This window comes from Pelophylax lessonae (assembly GCF_965119305.1).
Source record: "Pelophylax lessonae genome assembly, chromosome: 10".
Classification (NCBI taxonomy): Eukaryota; Metazoa; Chordata; class Amphibia; order Anura; family Ranidae; genus Pelophylax; species Pelophylax lessonae.
This window is the reverse complement of record NC_138777.1, coordinates 179,436,945-179,455,578: the sequence shown is the minus strand read 5'-3', so window position 1 is coordinate 179,455,578 and position 18,634 is coordinate 179,436,945. Positions and strand designations below refer to the sequence as shown.

The 18,634-nt window shown below is 42.2% G+C and overlaps 1 protein-coding gene across 1 annotated transcript in view; it reads right to left on the bottom strand.

Annotated features, from left to right (window-relative positions):
• Positions 1–7,213: 7,213 nt before the first annotated feature.
• The window catches only part of SMPD3 (sphingomyelin phosphodiesterase 3), a 61,215-nt gene continuing 49,794 nt past the window's right edge, over positions 7,214–18,634 (bottom strand). The window contains exons 4-7 of the mRNA XM_082270823.1: positions 17,763–17,852; positions 13,155–13,218; positions 10,819–10,981; positions 7,214–8,018 (exon numbers count right to left, since the gene is read on the bottom strand). Coding sequence (XP_082126949.1) covers positions 7,917–8,018; positions 10,819–10,981; positions 13,155–13,218; positions 17,763–17,852 — 419 coding nt within the window. The 3' untranslated portion in view covers positions 7,214–7,916. The remainder of the gene's footprint in view (positions 8,019–10,818; positions 10,982–13,154; positions 13,219–17,762; positions 17,853–18,634) is intronic.

The following is an 18,634-nucleotide window of genomic DNA, read 5'->3' as shown; positions in this document are numbered from 1 at the left end:
GTGCTGCGATTGCCATGTGATTTGGGATGGCGGGAGAATCGCAGCGATTCTGCCTATGAACGGCGCCCTAAATGCTGCGCAGTGGATGAATCTTGTACACAAAACACCTGCGGGATATTGGGAGACTCACTTGTCAGTATGTAGTTTGTGTATGGATATGGGATCTTTAGCAGAAACCCATTCATAGACCTCTGAAAGTCAAACAAATGCTGCATTTCAGTAAACGTCACTGAAATCCATCATACCTATTAGATTTCATTTCCAATCAGCGTTCTAATAAATTCCTTCTGTCTGTTTTATAAGCTAAAATGTATTTGCATCAGGTGAATGAACCTTTAAAGGTAACATTTTCCTGGAAATAAATTATTTTGGCAATGCTTTAGAAAACTGGATTTAAATTGCGCGTAGCAGAAATGAAAGATTCAGTAATGGAATGAAACCCGGCAATGGTTGATCTGTCCGTGAATATAATATCTTTCTGTTGAGCTTCTGATTGAATTATTATTAATAGTAACGATGGGAATTAATTCTGAGGAGCTGTCCTGAATTATTCATAAGCCTGGCAGCTGTTCTTCCCCCCTCTGGGCGTTGTGCCTGAATGTGATGTAATTGCTGGCTGGTGATGTCATTTGGAAGCTATAATGGGGCTTATATGCATACATAGCGCAGCAGTGTTACTTATAGCTACTAAATAGCTTTCATTTCCTTATCACCATAGAAGAATGACAGCTGGAATCATCTCCTTCAATGCATGCTAGTAAGCCTTTAAAGGAGAACTCCAGTAAACGTAAAAAGAATCACAGAAACACCTTGCTCACATGGGTTTTCATGGGACTACTGTGTACAGCAGGCCTTAAAGAAGAACTCCAGTGAAAAGAAATAATCACTGTAAACCCCTGTTCACACAAACTTGCATTAAACCAAATGAGTTGATTTACTAAAACTAGGGACCGATTATCGGCAGGGCCGATATGCACATTCCCCGATATATCGGAATCGGCCCCTAAGGTTACCGATATTACCGATATTTCGGAAAGGGTTTTACCGAAGTGATGCCTGCAGCTAGAGGCAGCACCCCCGTCCATAGCCAACGGTCGGCTGTCTTGTAATGACAACCGATGCGGCTGAGAAGCCGCTAGGTTGTCATTACAAGGAGCGGGAGGGGACGCCCCCCCCCCCTCCCGCCGCCTTCCGCGCCTCGCCCGGGTCTCCCGTCCCACCGGGCCTATATAAACCTGGATCCGTCTCGGGCTTCCCCGGTTTAAGTAGAAGGACAATGCAGGCCCTAGTCATTGAGTCTGGCAGGGCACCCACCTCCCTAGCTGCGGGGATACAAATACACTATATTAGCAAAAGTATTGGGATGCCTGCCTTTACACGCACATGAACTTTAATGGCATCCCAGTCTTAGTCTGTAGGGTTCAATATTGAGTTGGCCTTTGCAGCTATAACAGCTTCAACTTTTCTGGGAAGGTTGTCCATTAGGTTTAGGAGTGTGTCTATGATAATGTTTGACCATTCTTCCAGAAGCACATTTGTGAGGTCAGGCACTGATGTGGACAAAAAGGCCTGGCTCACAGTCTCAGCTCTAATTCATCCCAAAGGTGTTCTATCGCGTTGAGATTAGGACTTGTGCAGGCCAGTAAAATTCCTCGACCCCAAACTTGCTCATCCATGTCTTTATGGACCTTGCTTTATGCACTGTTGTGCAGTCATGTTGGCACAGGAAGAGGCCATCGCCAAACTGTTCCCACAAAGTTGGGAGCATGAAATCATTTAGAATGTCTTGGTAATTGTACACTGAAGTAAGAGTTCCCTTGACTTGAACTAAGGGGCCAAGCCCAACCCCTGAAAAACAACCCCACATTAAATCCCCCATCCACCAAATGATTTGGACCAGTGCACAAAGCATGGTCCATAAAGACATGGATGAGCGAGTTTGGGGTGGAGAAGCTCATGTCAGTGCAAAGGCAGGCGTCCCAATACTTTTGGTAATATAATGTATATTCAAAGTTCAGTTTCATTATGGTGCTGTCTGTCAAACTCTGCAGCCCAAGTAAAAGATGCAGTGGTTATAAAGCAAAGCGTCATAGGCATGGCATGTGTAGCAAGCTGTAATGTTAGCATTCCAGTGGGCAACCAGGGGGGTGCTAGAACTGCAGGTCAGCTGCCAGTCACCTGTTTTTACAAGTCCTCCTTACTGTAGAGAGGACTGTAGTTTTGCCAGATGGAAGCCTCTAGGGTCCAAAGTACAGGTAATACCTGCTCAAGTACTCAGATCTGTGTTTGCTTCCTTTTGCACGCTCTCCACCTGCTGACCATTTTCTTTAACACCAGATTACAGTAACACAATGCCCTTGCGGTACAATGCACCACAACGCATAGTAATGCACCATCATTTGCTGTGGTGCATTGTTTAAAAAAAGTTCAGTTCTGATTTTACATAAAGCGGGGCACAATGACATCCCATTCAGATTAATTTGTTGTCTGAATGCAACATGCATTATTGAACCATAGAATGCATAGGTCTGAATTAGGGATCGACTGATTATCGGCAAAGCCAATATATTGGGGGCCGATATGAACTTTCCCCGATATATCGGAATCGGCCCCTGAGGTTACAGAGCCTTCCGCAACAAGCCTGCATGGCCGCGGAGACCTGATCAAAGACGCATTCGGCTCTGATCGGGTCTCCATGTAAAACCCGGAAGTGATGTCATGACATCACTTCCGGGTACTTGGCGCCAGATTAAAAACAATGACAGCATTCAAAACAGCCAAACTTGGCGTTTTGAATGCTTTTAAGTGCAGAGGAGGGGGTTGGGGTCTTTTAGACCCCCAGATCCCTCCACAACAGTACCTGTCAAGTGCTAAAAGTAAAAAATACATTTTTTTTTAAATGTACGAAAATATCGGCTGATACTGATATGCATTGGCCAAAATATCGGTATCGGCAATGAAAAACCGATATCAGTCGATCACTAGCTCAAATGGGTCCTTAGCATTTCTTGAATCAATGGCTCCTGGAGATCACATGTTAACAGTTAACCAGTTATGTATCTTTCCCTGACTCCATGGCCAAGCTCCACTCACTGCCGTTCCACTGTCCAAAGTGTATTCCCTGCTGTTCTGATTGGTCATTGGAATAGCAGTTGGCAAGTCTTGGCCACCAAGTTGGGGAAATTCAGCCCCAGTAATAAAGTAAAACTAATTCAGAGAGGGGCAAAAAAGAAGTCTGTGGCTAATAGAGGAAATAGCAAGTGTGATGCACCGTCTGCTTACAGAAAAAAAAATGACTCGTAAACTATATGTAAAAGATCACCTTGTAAAACAACCCACTCAATTTAAAATAGAAAAAAAAGGCTAAACATTTGCGTCTAGATTTAAAAAAAAATAAATGCCTTTTTCCCATTTTTTTTATAAGTGATCACATCCCCTCTGTTCTCAGCTGCATAAGAAGTTTAGATAGCTAGAGGATGAGAAACAGCAGTGCACTGGTCTTCCAGTGAATGATTAAGTCTAATCATTGGAGGAGAGCAGGCGGAATTCCCAGCACAGCCAGAAAATGGAGCCTAGTGTGCTCAGTTTAGGAAAGCTGGCAGGGGCAGGGATTTCAGACAAAGGAAGCAATACAAAGAGAACAGAATACTTTTTCATACAAGTACATGGTACAGCAGGCACAACTATATATTCTTTAAAATGTAGTACAGGTTCATTTTAAGGAGTCATTTTTGATTGGTCGCTAAAGGCTACTCCACTATGTACTCATCATTACTCTTTGACTGTCTCATTAAACTAACGTGACATGTCCGTCTAATGATGCTCCTGTTCTACAATCTGCCTTTGGCAGGATGTACCATGGATTTCATTTTTACTACTAGCAAGATTTCTCCTGTGTAATATTAACATATTCATGCTGTTTTGCTCATGTAGCATCTCACCCACCATTACCATCTGTTCACATTTATTTAACCCGCTATCTTCCCCATGGGCCAGATTGATACAAATCAGGCGAGACTAAGATTAGGAATAAATAAGCAATTTAGAGTAAATACATATGATGCTTTAACCACAGCACGAATCGGAATGGCCATCAATGATTAAACAGAGACTTCAGTCAAACATGATAATGTTCTATTTAAACTTAATCAAGGGCACAAGGGTCAGTCCACAGCCGAAGAATGGGGGGGCATCATCTGCCAGGGGAGTGGATTGAGTAAGTAAAATGCTTTTGCTCTCGCCTAGACCTATTTGAGCAGTTAAAGCGGAGGTCCGGGCACAGAAACATTTTTTCAATGAACATACCCCCGGGACAGTCAGTGCTAGTACATTCCACAATGGCTAGCCTCTGATCTGTCCCGGTTCGCACTTACCTGCAAGAAGAAATACTTACTTATAAAATTTCTTCCACAGCGTTGCCATCTCTGTTGTGGGCAGCTGAAGCCAGCGCGATCCTCTTTTACGACCTCTTCCGCGTCTTCTTCTCCCAGAATGCGCCTTCACCGGCCCCTCTCGTCACTTCCGGTGCGGCACCGCATTCCTACACAGCTTCTGGGCATGCCCAGAAGCTGTTTAGCAGGGAATGCGGCGTCGCACCGGAAGTGACGAGCGGGGCCGGTGCCGTCGCATTGATTACTGGGAGCGATGACGTTCAGCTCCCAAGAATCATTGCAAACTGGAAGTGACGGCGCGGGCCGCGGCCACAGAGGGAGGAAGTGGGAAATAGGTGAGTATTTCTTTCTACAATTACGAGGTAAGTAAAAAAAAAAAAAATAATCCTAACTATCCAATTCCCTTTCAGGTGAAGCAAAGCAAGCGGATGGGCACAAAATCGATTAGGTCGATTTTGTGCCCGGAACTCTGCTTTAAAGTGATGTTAAAGTCTTAGTTTGTTTTTTTTTGTTTAAAAACATGTTATACTTACCCGCTCTGTGCAGTGGTTTTGCACAGAGCAGCCCCGATCCTCCTCTTCTCAAGTCCCTTTGCGTCGACACTCCTGACCCCTCCCCATTGCCAAGTGCCCCCACAGCAAGCAGCTTGCTATGAGGGCACCGGAGCCGAGCCTCTGCTCTGTGTGCCCATTCAGATACTGAGCCGTGGCTCGGCTCCGCCCGTTCTCTCTCTCCTCATTGGCTCACAGATTTTGATTGACAGCAGCGAGAGCCAATGGCGCTCACTGCTGTCTCACCCAACAAGGCCGAGACTCTTTTTTATCTTAACCACTTTAAGACTGGGCCTATTTTTGAGGCTCAGGTAAGTATGAGGGCTGAGGGCTCTTCTGCACACAGAAGGTTTTTTTTTATCTTAACCACTTTAAGACTTTGCCTATTTTTGAGACTTAGGTTTTACAAGCTAAAATCATTTTTTTTTGCTAGAAAACTACTTAGAACCCCCAAACATTATATATTTTTTTTAGCAGAGACCCTAGAGAATAAAATGGAGATCGTTGCAATATTTTTTATCACACCATATTTGCGCAGCGGTCTTCCAAGAGCACTTTTTTTGGAAAAAAATCACTTTTTTGAATTAAAAAATAAGAAAACAGTAAAGTTAGCCCAATTTTTTTCCATAATGTGAAAAATAATGTTAGGGCGAGTAAATAAATACCCAACATGTCATGCTTCAAAATTGCACACGCTCGTGGAATGGCGACAAACATTGGTACTTAAAAATCCCCATAGGCGACAATTTAAACATTTCTACAGGTTACCAGCTTAGAGTTACAGAGGGCTCAAATTATTGCTATCGCTGTAACGATCGCGGCGATACCTCACATGTGTTGTTTGAACACCGTTTACATATGTGGGCAGGACTTGCGTATGCGTTCGCTTCTGCGCACAAGCTAAAGGGGACAGGGCGCTTTCATTTTTTTTTCCTATTTATTTTATTTATTCTTTTTTACACAGTTTTTTTTTTTTAAATTTTGATCATTTTTATTCCTATTCCAAGGAATGTAAACATCCCTTGTAATAGAAATAGGCATGACAGGTCCTCTTTATTGTGAGATCTGGGGTCAAAAAGACCTCAGACCTCACAACTACACTAAAAAAAAAAAAAATTGTTGAAAAAAAATTGGCCCTCTAAACCGGTTGCTAGGCAACGACGTACCCTTTACTGGTAACACCTGAACTCAACAATTTGGAGGGTGTCTACAAAGAATAGTGTATGTGGTGATTAAAGCCCCGTACACACACAACGATTATCGGCCGACCGATCGTCCGTCTTTTGTCCAGAGTTGTGTTTTGTTGGTTGGAATGTGCCTAGACTGCACACGAATTTTCTCGGCCAACAAAATTCTACTTCAGAAGTGATGTCATGTGTTGGTTTGCTTTCTTTGTGTTCTTACTTCACTACGCATGCCCAGACTTGCTCATCAGATTTTTCCCTGTCGAAATCTGTACTGACTGCACCAAAATCGGCCGTCAACATGTTGACGGTCAAAAAAATTTTTATAGCCTGCACACCGGATTTTTTTCAGCCGAAAAGTCGGAGTTGGTTGTCGGAAGCATCATACTAACAAGCCGAAAATCGGCAGATCGGACGTTGGACGAAAATTCCCTGCCAATTTTCGACGCCTGTGTACGGGGCTTAAGTCTACCATACCTCCCAACTTTTTGAGATAGGAATGAGGGACACCAATTAGAAAAAGTATGTAGGTATAGGACACATACACAGGCCATGCCCCCTTAAAGGCAAATTATTTAAAAAATGCTTAGTTAAACCCACAAGTACTTGTATTTACCATTACTCTTCCTATATATTGGCTTTAAGAATTTACAAATGCAGCAATTTAGAAATTGGATGAAAGGTTTAGCACTGGGAAACACTTTTTAAAATATAAATAGTTCATTTTATATACAACTATATAGATCAGACTAAAATGAGGGACAAATGAGGAGGAAAGAAGGACAGAGGGACTTTGTTCCAAATCAGGGATAGTCCCTCCAAATCAGGGACAGCTATTACTCTGTGTAGGTAACAGGTAGGATTCCAATTTAGTTAGAATTTTACAGGCCTAGAAGTAAAGTGGGAATTGTCGCCCACTTCAGTAATAACAAAGATATCATATGGCCGGTATAACTTTAGTGGAAGTTCAACTTTAAAGTGAACTCTCAGGAGAAGGCAGCCGGCTTACACCCATTTTAGTTCACAAGGGAGCTAGAAAGGCAGCAGCCCTTTTTTAAGACCTTAAAAGTACTTAGGGAACACAAGATTGATAAAAGCAAGGTGATATTTTATTGTGTAATTTCTAATACAATTGAAAAAAAAAAGAAAAAAAAAAACTAAAGAAAATCCCGCAAAGCCATTAAAAAGGTATTAGCCAATCAAGGAAACCCCCATTTTACCTATTTAAACTGACATTCCCGGTGGATTCCCTCTCTTTAGGTGTTCCAGGTGATATTGGCATTTGTAATGCAGAGCCTCATGCAATTATAGCGCATGCTAGTGGAGCTGTTCGTTACTACAACAAGAGCCTAGAAAGTAAAAAGATTAATGGTCCTTCTGTTCCTTTAGATATACAAAAAAATGCAAAAAAGAACAAAAAAAAAATAAGGAAAAAGAAACAATGAACAGCATCTCACGGTTACAAACTATATTGTGCTATATAGTGGTATAAAAACATCTTGGTAAGAATGGCACTGAATCCGTTCTAGGTTCCTCACATTCCGGTATACAATAGAGGGCGCAGCTGGCCCACTGTGGGACCTGGTCTGGTGCCTAGGAGTGGCACCAATGAGAAAACCTCTGAACTCATTCCTCCTGTCTGCTTCCATCACGCAGTCCAAATGGTGGAGGACTCTTTGTGGCTCCAATAGGACGCTGGAGAAATCCCCCTGCACCAGATTCTGAGGCTTTGAGTAACCCCTGGGCCACATGTACTTCCCCATTAATACTGGCAGAGTCCATAGTCCTGCTTATGATTCCTCTTCCCCTGTAGAAACGGTCAGTCGCATTGCTACTGGCACGTGGTCTGTAAGTCCAGCTAGTTGTGTGATAAAACTGTACTCTTCAACCTCCTAGGAGAAGAAGAAATATACACACATTATTTATGAAAGATTTCTCTCGGCCTTTAAAGTTCAAGTTAATTTTTCTTACATTCAACTGTTAAAGTAAAAATATGGCCACTTCTTAAATATGTGTGCTGCAGCATCTATTTCTGAGTGCATCTATACATACAGTTTTTCCTTAGCCCCCCTGCAAAGTTCAACAAATACTTGTTAATCCTGCCAACGAAGTCTATCTAATGCAGCTTCCGCTAATGGTGTGGCAACGAGGCTGCACTGATCCGGAATTCAGAGCAGAGTTGCCACTCTCATGTAGGCTGTGTCTGCTTGCATTACAGTGGGCTGAAAACCTATCAGGAACAATATTACTGCCAATGAACAAGCCTGTAGCTTATCAATCACCTCCTAACCACACCTAGTCCTGTACACTCCCACTGTCAACTGCAGTGTCTGGGAGTCTCATGTGAGACACAAATGAAGGAGGATTTGACTCAGAGAAAGTAAAGAAAGTTTTTTGTATTATTTTGGAGACTTGTACTGTATATCACATAAAATATATAAAGTGGGGATCTGGCACTTCTAAATTGTGTATGTCTCTAAAAAATTGGACTGCTAAAATTAAAATAATAAAAGTCTGCTGTTCAGGCAGATAGATAAAAGAACACTAGAATAAGGCAGCCATCCTCAGAGTATGTCCAGGGACTCTGTAAAACATGAAGAAAGCAGAGAGGGGGAGGCGCCAACTAAGTGTAGTATTGAAAAGTAGTCATTTATTAGCACAGGATTAAAAAGACTTACAAGAGGTAGCAGAAATATTATGCCCATCATAATACTATGCAGTCCCAGTGGTCTTGACCATCCAGCAGGCTCAAGGTAGGGAAGTCCAGGTAGGGAAGTCAGTCCAGGTAGGGAAGGAGGAGAGCCGGAGGGAGTGTCTGATCATCCAGTGATGGACGGGGCCTCCACACTAACCAGCGTGGAACGCAGATGAAGAAATTAAGTCACCTGTGGAGGGCGGAAGTCCAGGCCAAGGGCTGTCAATCAAAGAGGCTCTGCACTCTGAGCTCAGAGCTCCTTTTACTGGCCTCACACACTCATAGAGGCTAGTAGAAGGAGCTGTGAGCTTTGAGCGCATAGCCTCTTTGATTGACAGCCCTTGGTTCGGACGTCCGCCATGCACCGGTGATATAATCTCCGCATCCGCGTTCCACGCTGGTTAGCCTGGAGGCCCCGTCCATCACTGGATGATCAGATACTCTATACGGCTCTCCTCCTTCCCTATCTGGACACCATTTGTGGAGCCTTAAGGACAGCAAAGACCACTGGGACTGCATAGTATTATGACGGGCACAAATTTTTTTCTACCTCTTTTGAGTCTTATTAATCCTGTGCAAATGACTACTTTTTAATACTACTTAGTTAGCGCCTCCCCCTCTCTGCCTTGTATATCACATAGCAACTGGATTTTGTACTGACTTTGGTTTAGATGGTCATACAGGAGCCCTTAGTTGTACTTTACCCTATTTGGTGTAATTTTTTATTTTCTCCTTACTATATCATTAACTTTTTGTGTTCCTTTTTATGGTTGTTCCCCTGTTATATCCGTCTGGGCAAAGCCTGTTCACCTAGAAGGCAACTTAAACAGGAGTCTAGGACCTGGTGGATGCCCGGGAGGCCACCTACAACCTTCATGCAGTAAACCACGGGATAGCACAATCGGTCAAAACTGTGCACATATCTGTCACTTTGGAAGGGGGGATGCAATTGTAGGCAGATTGCTTTTGATGGGCCATGCCAAATACACACAATGAAAATTAGACAGCATTTTTGAGGTTTTTGCAATCCCTATCAAGATCAGCTGAAGGGAGATGATAGAGCCAAAGCCACAACATCACTTAGGACCTAATTCTGCTATAATCGTTTCCACTCCTGGCCTCTTAGGTTTTCAAGTTTCACTGGTTGCTATAAGTGATCTGTATATAATAAGACCCCTGTATGTATAAAACAAGATGTTTTATACATACAGGAGTCTTATTATATTGTTGTGTAGAAAAAAGTGCGCTGGAACAATAAGAAAAGCTGCAACCTTAGAAAATATATGTGATGTAGAAAATGTAAATCAGATGCGCTAAACTTATAAATAATATGTCAAATATATAATCATATGGTGACAACTCAACAAAAATGGTGAGCAGGTGAAAGGACAAACCCTTTAGCACAAAAAAAAAAAAAAACACCAAATTACAATCTATATGAGGAATAAATTCCAAGGTGATAAACAATCTTAAAATAATATATCAAAATATGAGTCCATAATCAATCGTGAATGTCCAAAAACATGTTCAACCAACATGCATGTCTTATTATATACCCCTGTATGTATAAAACAAGATGTTTTTGGCAGGTGAGGTTTAAAACCCCGACCAGCTTTTTATTGCTATTTATGTCCCAATTTGGGAAATTCATCTTCTCGGTTTGTCCTGGTGACTGTTGTCATTGGGTTAGAAAATGACAGAAAATACCAATTTTAAGAGTTGTCACCAGAGCAAGAGGTGAGGGTATGTCTTACTTCAAACCAATGACATACATCTATGAAAACACTGAAAGCCAACAATTCTCTAATAAGCACAAATGATGATTTGATTCCTAGAGAGGTAAACACCTCTTTACCATCCAATTACATCTTGTTATATAGGTATATGCACTGTCTATGTGTTCTAGAAAAACAATGTAAACCATATCTGGACCAAACAAAGTGTATAAAAACAAATTACTGAATGTAAATGGCCATAAGTGATAAAAGACCACTAACCATTTTCCACTCCATATTGAGTCCCTCTTCAGAATACAACATATAATCAATCCTTCGTCCGCTACCCTTCAATGGAACCTTCCTTCCCTTCTGGTTGGGGCAGTGGTTCTTGCTGGTGGGATATACCAGATATTCCTTACGACCCTCCTCGTTTTCCAGGACCCTGGAAGGCAGACAAATTTAGTATGCCCCCCAAGATTGTGTAGGCCGCATACACATAACAAATAATTTTATCTGATATGAAGACATACAGTTAAATACTAAAGATTTTATACATTAGCAGTTCTAATGGCCTGTGATGTCACTCATAGGTGTTAAGCCCTCCTTTACATCACACTCCCCTTCACAGCAGTGTCCCCAGCCCCGTCACAAAAAAACTCCCTTCACAGCACCCCACCTTCACATAACAAATCCCCCTCACACCATGTCCCCAGCTACCTTCACAGTCCTACCTTTCCCCGGGGCAGAGGATGGAAAGTGCAGTAGGTTTTTATTGAGGGCAGGAGCTAGCAAACTTTTCATGCTTACAAGCCGTGATTGGTTGCTAGGACTGCCCTATGTCCTAGCAACCAACAATTGGCTTGCTAACTTGAAATGTTCGCTTGGGAAGCTCCCACCCTCCGTCCAGAACTGCCGTGCATCCTGCCCTCCACCCTGTTGTGAGGATGACAGCAGCTGCAGCTGGGGGGGGGGGGGGGGGAATGAACAGACAGAGATCTACAGGGTGGCCAGACGAAAGAGAGATTAGGCTCCTAAGTGTCACAACCTCTGTGCATTGGATGTGACCGTCACTTGGTCCGGATCCGTACCGCATTGCGCCATTTAGTGATGTCTGGTTTATAGGATCCATTTGCATTTAAACTTACAGACTTAAAAATACTAATGATAAATACCATGGAAAATTGGTAAAAAGAAAGAAAGAAATAGACCCAACTTGCTGGAAAAAAAAATGTAGGTCTGAGGATGGTTGAATTTGAAAACCAGGAAGGGAGATTTCTGAGGACAAAATTTCTGTTTCAGTATATTTTCAAGAACGTTTTAAGACATAATAAAAAAGATGTGCAAGTACAAAGATCCTTTAGGAGAGAAAATGTCATGTCCTGGGACTGCCACTTCTAATCAGGGACATCTGGCAGCTATTGTCTTAGATAATATGTTTTCCTCTAAAAGCTACAACCCGCTCAAGCTCAAAAAAAAAAAAAAAATTTAATAACATTTCTGCAATACATTGTCATTTTTATGATTTGCAAGTTTAAAATGCTGCAAGTACAGAAAATTGATTGTTAACCCTGCCAGAAAATCAATGAGTTCCTAAATTACTGTTGTGGGCTGACATTGTTGCCTCTGCTGCCCTGAAATCCCAAGCAGCGTTGTCAGCTCCTGGACTACACTATTCTGCCTAAACCTGGAAAATCTTCGTCCATCTCTATATGTGTACATTCATTTCTTTCACAGGAAAGCAAAGCTGCTGCCTTGACTCCTGAGAACCTGTACAAATACTGTGTGTAGGGAAATGGTTCTTGGGAGATGTAGATCTAGGGGACATCTCTATTAGCACTTTTCCACTGCAAGTACCGGCTCGGCTCTACTCGGCCCTGCTTGGCCCGGTTTGCTTTTCCACTGCTGGTACCGCATGGTACGGTGTTGGAACGGTTCGGTACGGTACGGTATGGTTTGCTTGCTTGACTAAAGTTAAGTGGGTGGGATAACAACGGGGTGGGTGGGATTCTCTGACCAATCAGTGGCTAGTAGTGACTGCATGCAAAGGATTGTGGGATATGGTACCGGGTATGGTACCTGTTGGAACCACAATCGAGGTGGTACTGTTTTTGAGAGCCATACCATTCGGTTCCATGCAGTGGAAAAGCGCGGTCGTACCGTACCGTACCGAACAGTTCCTACACTATACCATGCGGTACCAGCAGTGGAAAAGCAAAAAAGCGAGCCGAACCGTTCGGTTCCATGCAGTGGAAAAGCGCCATATGTCAACTGGAACTGACCTAGGGCACCAAGCTGATCCCTCCTCCCAGTTACCGTAAGTAATAAAAGCTCTTTCTTAGTACAAGAACAAGTTAAAGGAAACAATAAGTGCTTAGACATGATGTAGAGGGGGATAGGGAGGTTTGGGGGTGAAATTGGGTCATGTCTGGAGATCAGCTTTAAATAAACGATTCGTTTGGGAGATGGCTACTGGAGTTGGTGTTTCTGAAGGCATGTGTGAGGCTACGAGAGCCCCCCCATGGCTACTTAGTTTAAATGCACACACTCACCAACATTCTCATTTATAGTATACAACCATGACATTGCCTCTTTATGATTATATGAAAGTCACTCACTTCTGCAGATTGTCCGGGGTGCACACCTCCTCATCATACAGGCCTTCTGGGTCCAGAAGCGTTCCTGAAAAGCATACACAAACATTAAAGCAATTGAATGTAATCTGAAGCTATTGTGTTTGTCTGGTGCTCCCCGGCGGCTTGCTGTAACCTGCTCTATAATCACTGCATACTTAATGGCACTTCAAATTTCCAGACAGTCAAGCTCAAAAAGTGACCAAACAAAAATCCCCCGCCATTCAGACATCGCCTAACCTAGAAGAAATACCAGGATTGTGCTTTTAAAGACACATTTACTCCAATGCTCACAGTGCACTTGAGTTTCCTAAAGGGAATATATATACAGTATCTCACGAAAGTGAGTACACCCCTCACATGTTCATAAAGATTTTATTATATATTTTCATGTGACAACACTGAAGAAATGACACTTTGCTACAATGTAAATTAGTGAGTGTACAGCTTGTATAACAGTGTAAATTTGCTGTCCCCTCAAAATAACTCAACACACAGCCATTATTGTCTAAACCACTGGCAACAAAAGTGAGTACACCCCTAAGTTAAAATGTCTACATTGGGCCCAATGTGTCCCAGTGTCAATATTTTGTGTGGCCACTATTATTTTCCAGCACTGCCCTAACCCTTTTGGGCATGGAGTTCACCAGAGCTTCACAGGTTGCCATTGGAGTCCTCTTCCAATCCTCCATGACGACATCATGGAGCTGGTGGATGTTAGAGACCTTGCGCTCCTCCACCTTCCATCTGAGGATGCCCCACAGATGCTCAATAGGGTTTGGGTCTGGAGACATGCTTGACCAGTCCATCACCTTTACCTTCAGCTTCTTTAGCAAGGCAGTGGTCATCTTGGAGGTGTGTTTGGGGTAGTTATCATGTTGGAATACTACCCCAGGGCTCAGTGTCCGAAGGGAGGGGATCATGCTTTGCTTCAGTATGTCACAGTACATGTTGGCATTCATGGTTCCCTCAATAAACTGTAGCTCCCCAGTGCCACAACACTCATGCAGCCCCAGACCATGACACTCCCACCACCATGCTTGACTGTAGGCAAGACACACTTGTCTTTGTACTCCCACACACGCTTGACACCATCTGAACCAAATATGTTTATCTTGGTCTCATCAGACCACAGGACATGGTTCCAGTAATCCATGTCCTTAGTCTGCTTGTCTTCAGCACACTGTTTGTGGGCTTTCTTGTGCATCATCTTTAGAAGAGACTTCTTTCTAGGATGACAGCCATGCAAACCAATTTGATGCAGTGTGCAGCATATGGTCTGAGCACTGACAGGCTGACCCCCCACCACTTCAACCTCTGCAGCAATGCTGGCAGCTCTCATATGTCTATTTCCCAACGACGACCTCTGGATATGACGCTGAGCACGCACACTCAAACTTTTTGGTCGACCATGGCAAGGTCTGTTCTGAGTGGAACCTGTCCTGTTAAACTGCTGTATGGTCTTGGCCACCACGCTGCAGCTCAGTTTCAGGGGCTTGGCAATCTTCTTATAGCCTAGGCCAGTGGTCCTCAACTCAGGGCCCACTAACAGGCCAGGTTTCCAAGATAACTAAATTACATCACAGGTGATCTCATTTGCACTGCGTTTTGGTCTGAACATACAACACAGAAAACTATTGTTTTATGTGTCATTGCAGTTACCTGTGTTTTTCCAACACAGGTAACTGAACCGAGCGTGCGTGGGCCCTAAAACTCAGTGCTAAGCTTTCTGGTCTTCTAAAAAGCAGTACAAGAAGCAGTCTCTAAAATTTTATTTCATAACTGGATTACATGACGGTTTTTTATATCTGCCTGGAGTTATCAAAAAGCCTTTAAATACTTATACATGAAGCACATATGTACGTGCTGCCTTTATACATGGGGGGCAATGAAGGGCTGTAATCTAGCAGGGTACTTGTGAGTCTCTGTGTGCTGCGAGTTTTATTTATCCCCAAAAAAAAAGGTTTATTATAGCTTCAATAATTTTTGGTTTAACACAGCAGTAATAGGCTGACAGTAGTGCCAATAAAACAAGTCATGTGTGTTCTTACTAGCACCTTGGTGTTCTTTAAGTATTTTTCCAGATCTGTGCAGTAATTCAGTTTAAAACTTTGCACCCATGCATAACTTCCTGTAATGAAGACCAGTCACTGCTGCTCTCTCTCCTAGTGCAGGATGACTGGTCTCGTCTCTGCCCCTCCACTCCCCTCCCCTCTAGTTATCTGTAGGCAACATGTAGTGGGCTTGTTGGGTCCCTCCCACAGCTCTGATCTCTGATAGGCTACAACACAGTGATGATGTCACCACTAGTTTTACAGGGTTGAAACGGGCTTCCAAAGGCATTTGATGTACATAAAGAGAATATATATCATTTGTGCTATTAAAGAATATATTTAAATGAAGGTTTTTGTGCCCGAAGTTCAGCTTTAAATGTTTCTGAATGAACATTATTGAGCAACAGTGATGACGGCTCTCCAATGACAGATGTATTCTTCTTTATTTCATAAAAATGGGGTAAAAAAGGAAAATGAGATCACATTGTACTTTATTTTAATATAACACCAAAAACAGCAGGGCAGTGGTCCTATTGCATGTAAATCACCCTACTCCAATCATACAAATAAATATATATATATATGTGATCACACCATATAGATACAACGAATGTGCAATATGTGCAATAAATAAAGTGCAATAAATCTACCGCTTAGCAGCGGTATTAAATATTAATCATCAATTAATAATAATAAAGTGCATAGATCTGTAAACAATATCAGTGTAAGGTACATTACAGATATATGCACTTTATTATTATTAATTGATGATTAATATTTAATACCGCTGCTAAGCGGTAGATTTATTGCACTTTATTTATTGCACATTAGTTGTGTGTATATGGTGTGGTCACATATATATATTTATTTGTATGATTGGAGTAGGGTGATTTACATGCAATAGGACTACTGCGCTGCTGTTTATGGTGTTAAAGCTCTTCTTTTTCCTTTATGGCAAAAGTGTAGCAGCTGCGTTCTCCTTCATAGAACTCACACACAATTTTTCCAATATATTTTTTTTATATAATAAATTGGCACAGGTGCTTTTCACTTTATATACTTTATTTTAATGAAATAAAATGCATCTGACATTAGGCTGCCATCCATTTTTTTGTTTGTGATTATATGCCTCTCAGTAATGAGCTGGACCTGCACCCTGCAATTGTGGACAGTAGTGGACAAACCTGGAGCAGCAGTACTTATTAGTATTGTACTGAGCCACAAGTTTGCCGAAGTTTAGTCACATATACTATATACGTGTGAGCGGACGTGTTCTATTTGCCAAAGCTGTTTTTTTGTTCTTCTTTTGTTTTGTTTTTTAATAAACTATAACCCTTCTTTTTCATTACCTGTTAAACACTTAAGGACCGCCCGCCGCAGTTATACTACGGCAGGCAGCCTCTCCTGCGTAAACCGACATAGGTATACGTCAGTCGTGCGCCTGCAGCTTCCCCAACTCATCAGCGGGAAGTCCGATGCACGGGTCAGGCGGCTCCGATTGCCGCCTGACATCCACGATCGTTCCCTGCTGAGAGAGAAGGACGGTGAGCTGTTGTAAACACAGCTGACCGTTCTTCTCCCTGGAATGATCACAGAGCTCCTGTGATCCTGCTATATAGGATCACAGGTCTCTGTGATCATTTCCAAGCCCCTCCCCATACAGTTATAATCACTCCCCTAGGCTCACGTTTAAACCCTTGTTCACCCGCAGTGTTAACCCCCTTTCCTGCCAGTGTCATTATTAAAGCATATTTAGCACTGATTACTGTAGTAATGTCACTAGTCCCCCCAAAAGTGTTAAAATGTCAGTTAGGGGTCCGATCTGTCCGCCACAATGTCGCAGTCCCGCTAAAAATCGCAGATCGCCGCCATTACTAGTAAAAAAAAACAATAAAAATGACATAAATCTTTCCTGTAGTTTGTAGACACGATAACTTTTGCGCAATCCAATCAAAATACACTTATTGTGATTTTTTTTTTACCAAAAATATGTAGCAGAAAACAAATTGGCTTAAAATGTTAAAACATTTTGATTTTTACATTTTTTTTTCATTTTTTGGAAATGTTATATAGCAGAATGGGAAATATATATATATATTTTCAGAATTGCCACTGTTTTTTTGCATATAGCGCAAAAAATAAAAACCGCAGAGGTGATCAAATACCACCAAAAGAAAGCTCTATTTGTGGGGAAAAAAAGGACATTTTATTTAGGTACAGTGTCACACGACTGCGCAATTGTTCGTTAAAGTAACGCAGTGCCGAATCTTTCCGGTCCAGAAGTGAGTAATAATAAAATGAATTGTCAGCTGTTTTTCTGTTTTTGTGTTAGCCCTGCATGGCATCTATGTTGTGTTATGCATTTTTCTTGTTTAAAATCAATAAATGGAAATTTACAAAAAAATAAAAATAATAAAATCAATTGTACCGGTCCAGACACTGATCATCTTAATTCCCAGTTTGATGGTCACTTGCAATTTGCAGACTTGCCTGCAGGTGGCACTGGTAGAAAACAATAATGTATTTTAATACATCTCACCTATTGCCCATGGCTTCTCTTCTCCAGGACTGAGTCTGCACGGATCCTTATAATGTGTAAACAGGCCGTGCTGCTGCTCCAGCTTATCTTCTGCACCAGAAAACAAGGAACATATCCTGGTTATTGTTATGAGCACAGTGTTAGTTTTAAATGTCCCCTAGCAAATAAGATTTGGACGCTCTGCATTTGCACACATCACCAAATAAAAAAAAAAAATGTATTAGCTTGACACCTAAAATTCTTAAAAATATGTTAACATCTTGGCAGGAAGATTACCACCATAGTGTATGAGATCAGTCAACGGAATTCCCCATACGATAAGAGTTTTGATAACCACAAGGGACCGCGGTTAGGGCATTCTGTATTGCCACAGGGCAATACAGAAAGAATTCAAATATTTTACTTTCCATTTTTGCCCAGCCACTGGACAATTGTAGGCAAATTCGTCAACTGATCTAATTGTTGTTGAGGCACAGAGGCTGCTGAGAGGAGTCACAAGTCTCTCAGCAGTTCATGTAATATATAAAAATATATATTTTCTCTACCCCAGCACTTATTAAAGTGGTTCGAACACTAAAACGTTTTTTAAGTTAATGCATTCCCTGCTTTAAGGTAAACATTTTTGCCACGTTTTTGTTGTGGCCACCCCCAAACACTTACCTGAGTCTTGTATCGATCCAACGCTGTGCTCGTTGTCAGTTCTTCTCACAGGAGGATCGAGCAGCAGCGTGAGCCATCGGCTCCTGCTGTTCTCAATCAAATTCTGTGAGGAGGGAGTGAGGGCAGGGCCGAGCTGCGCCATGTGTGTCAATGGAAGCACATAGCTCGGCTCGGGAGCGAGCCCATGTGTCTGCCCCCATAGCAAGTGGCTT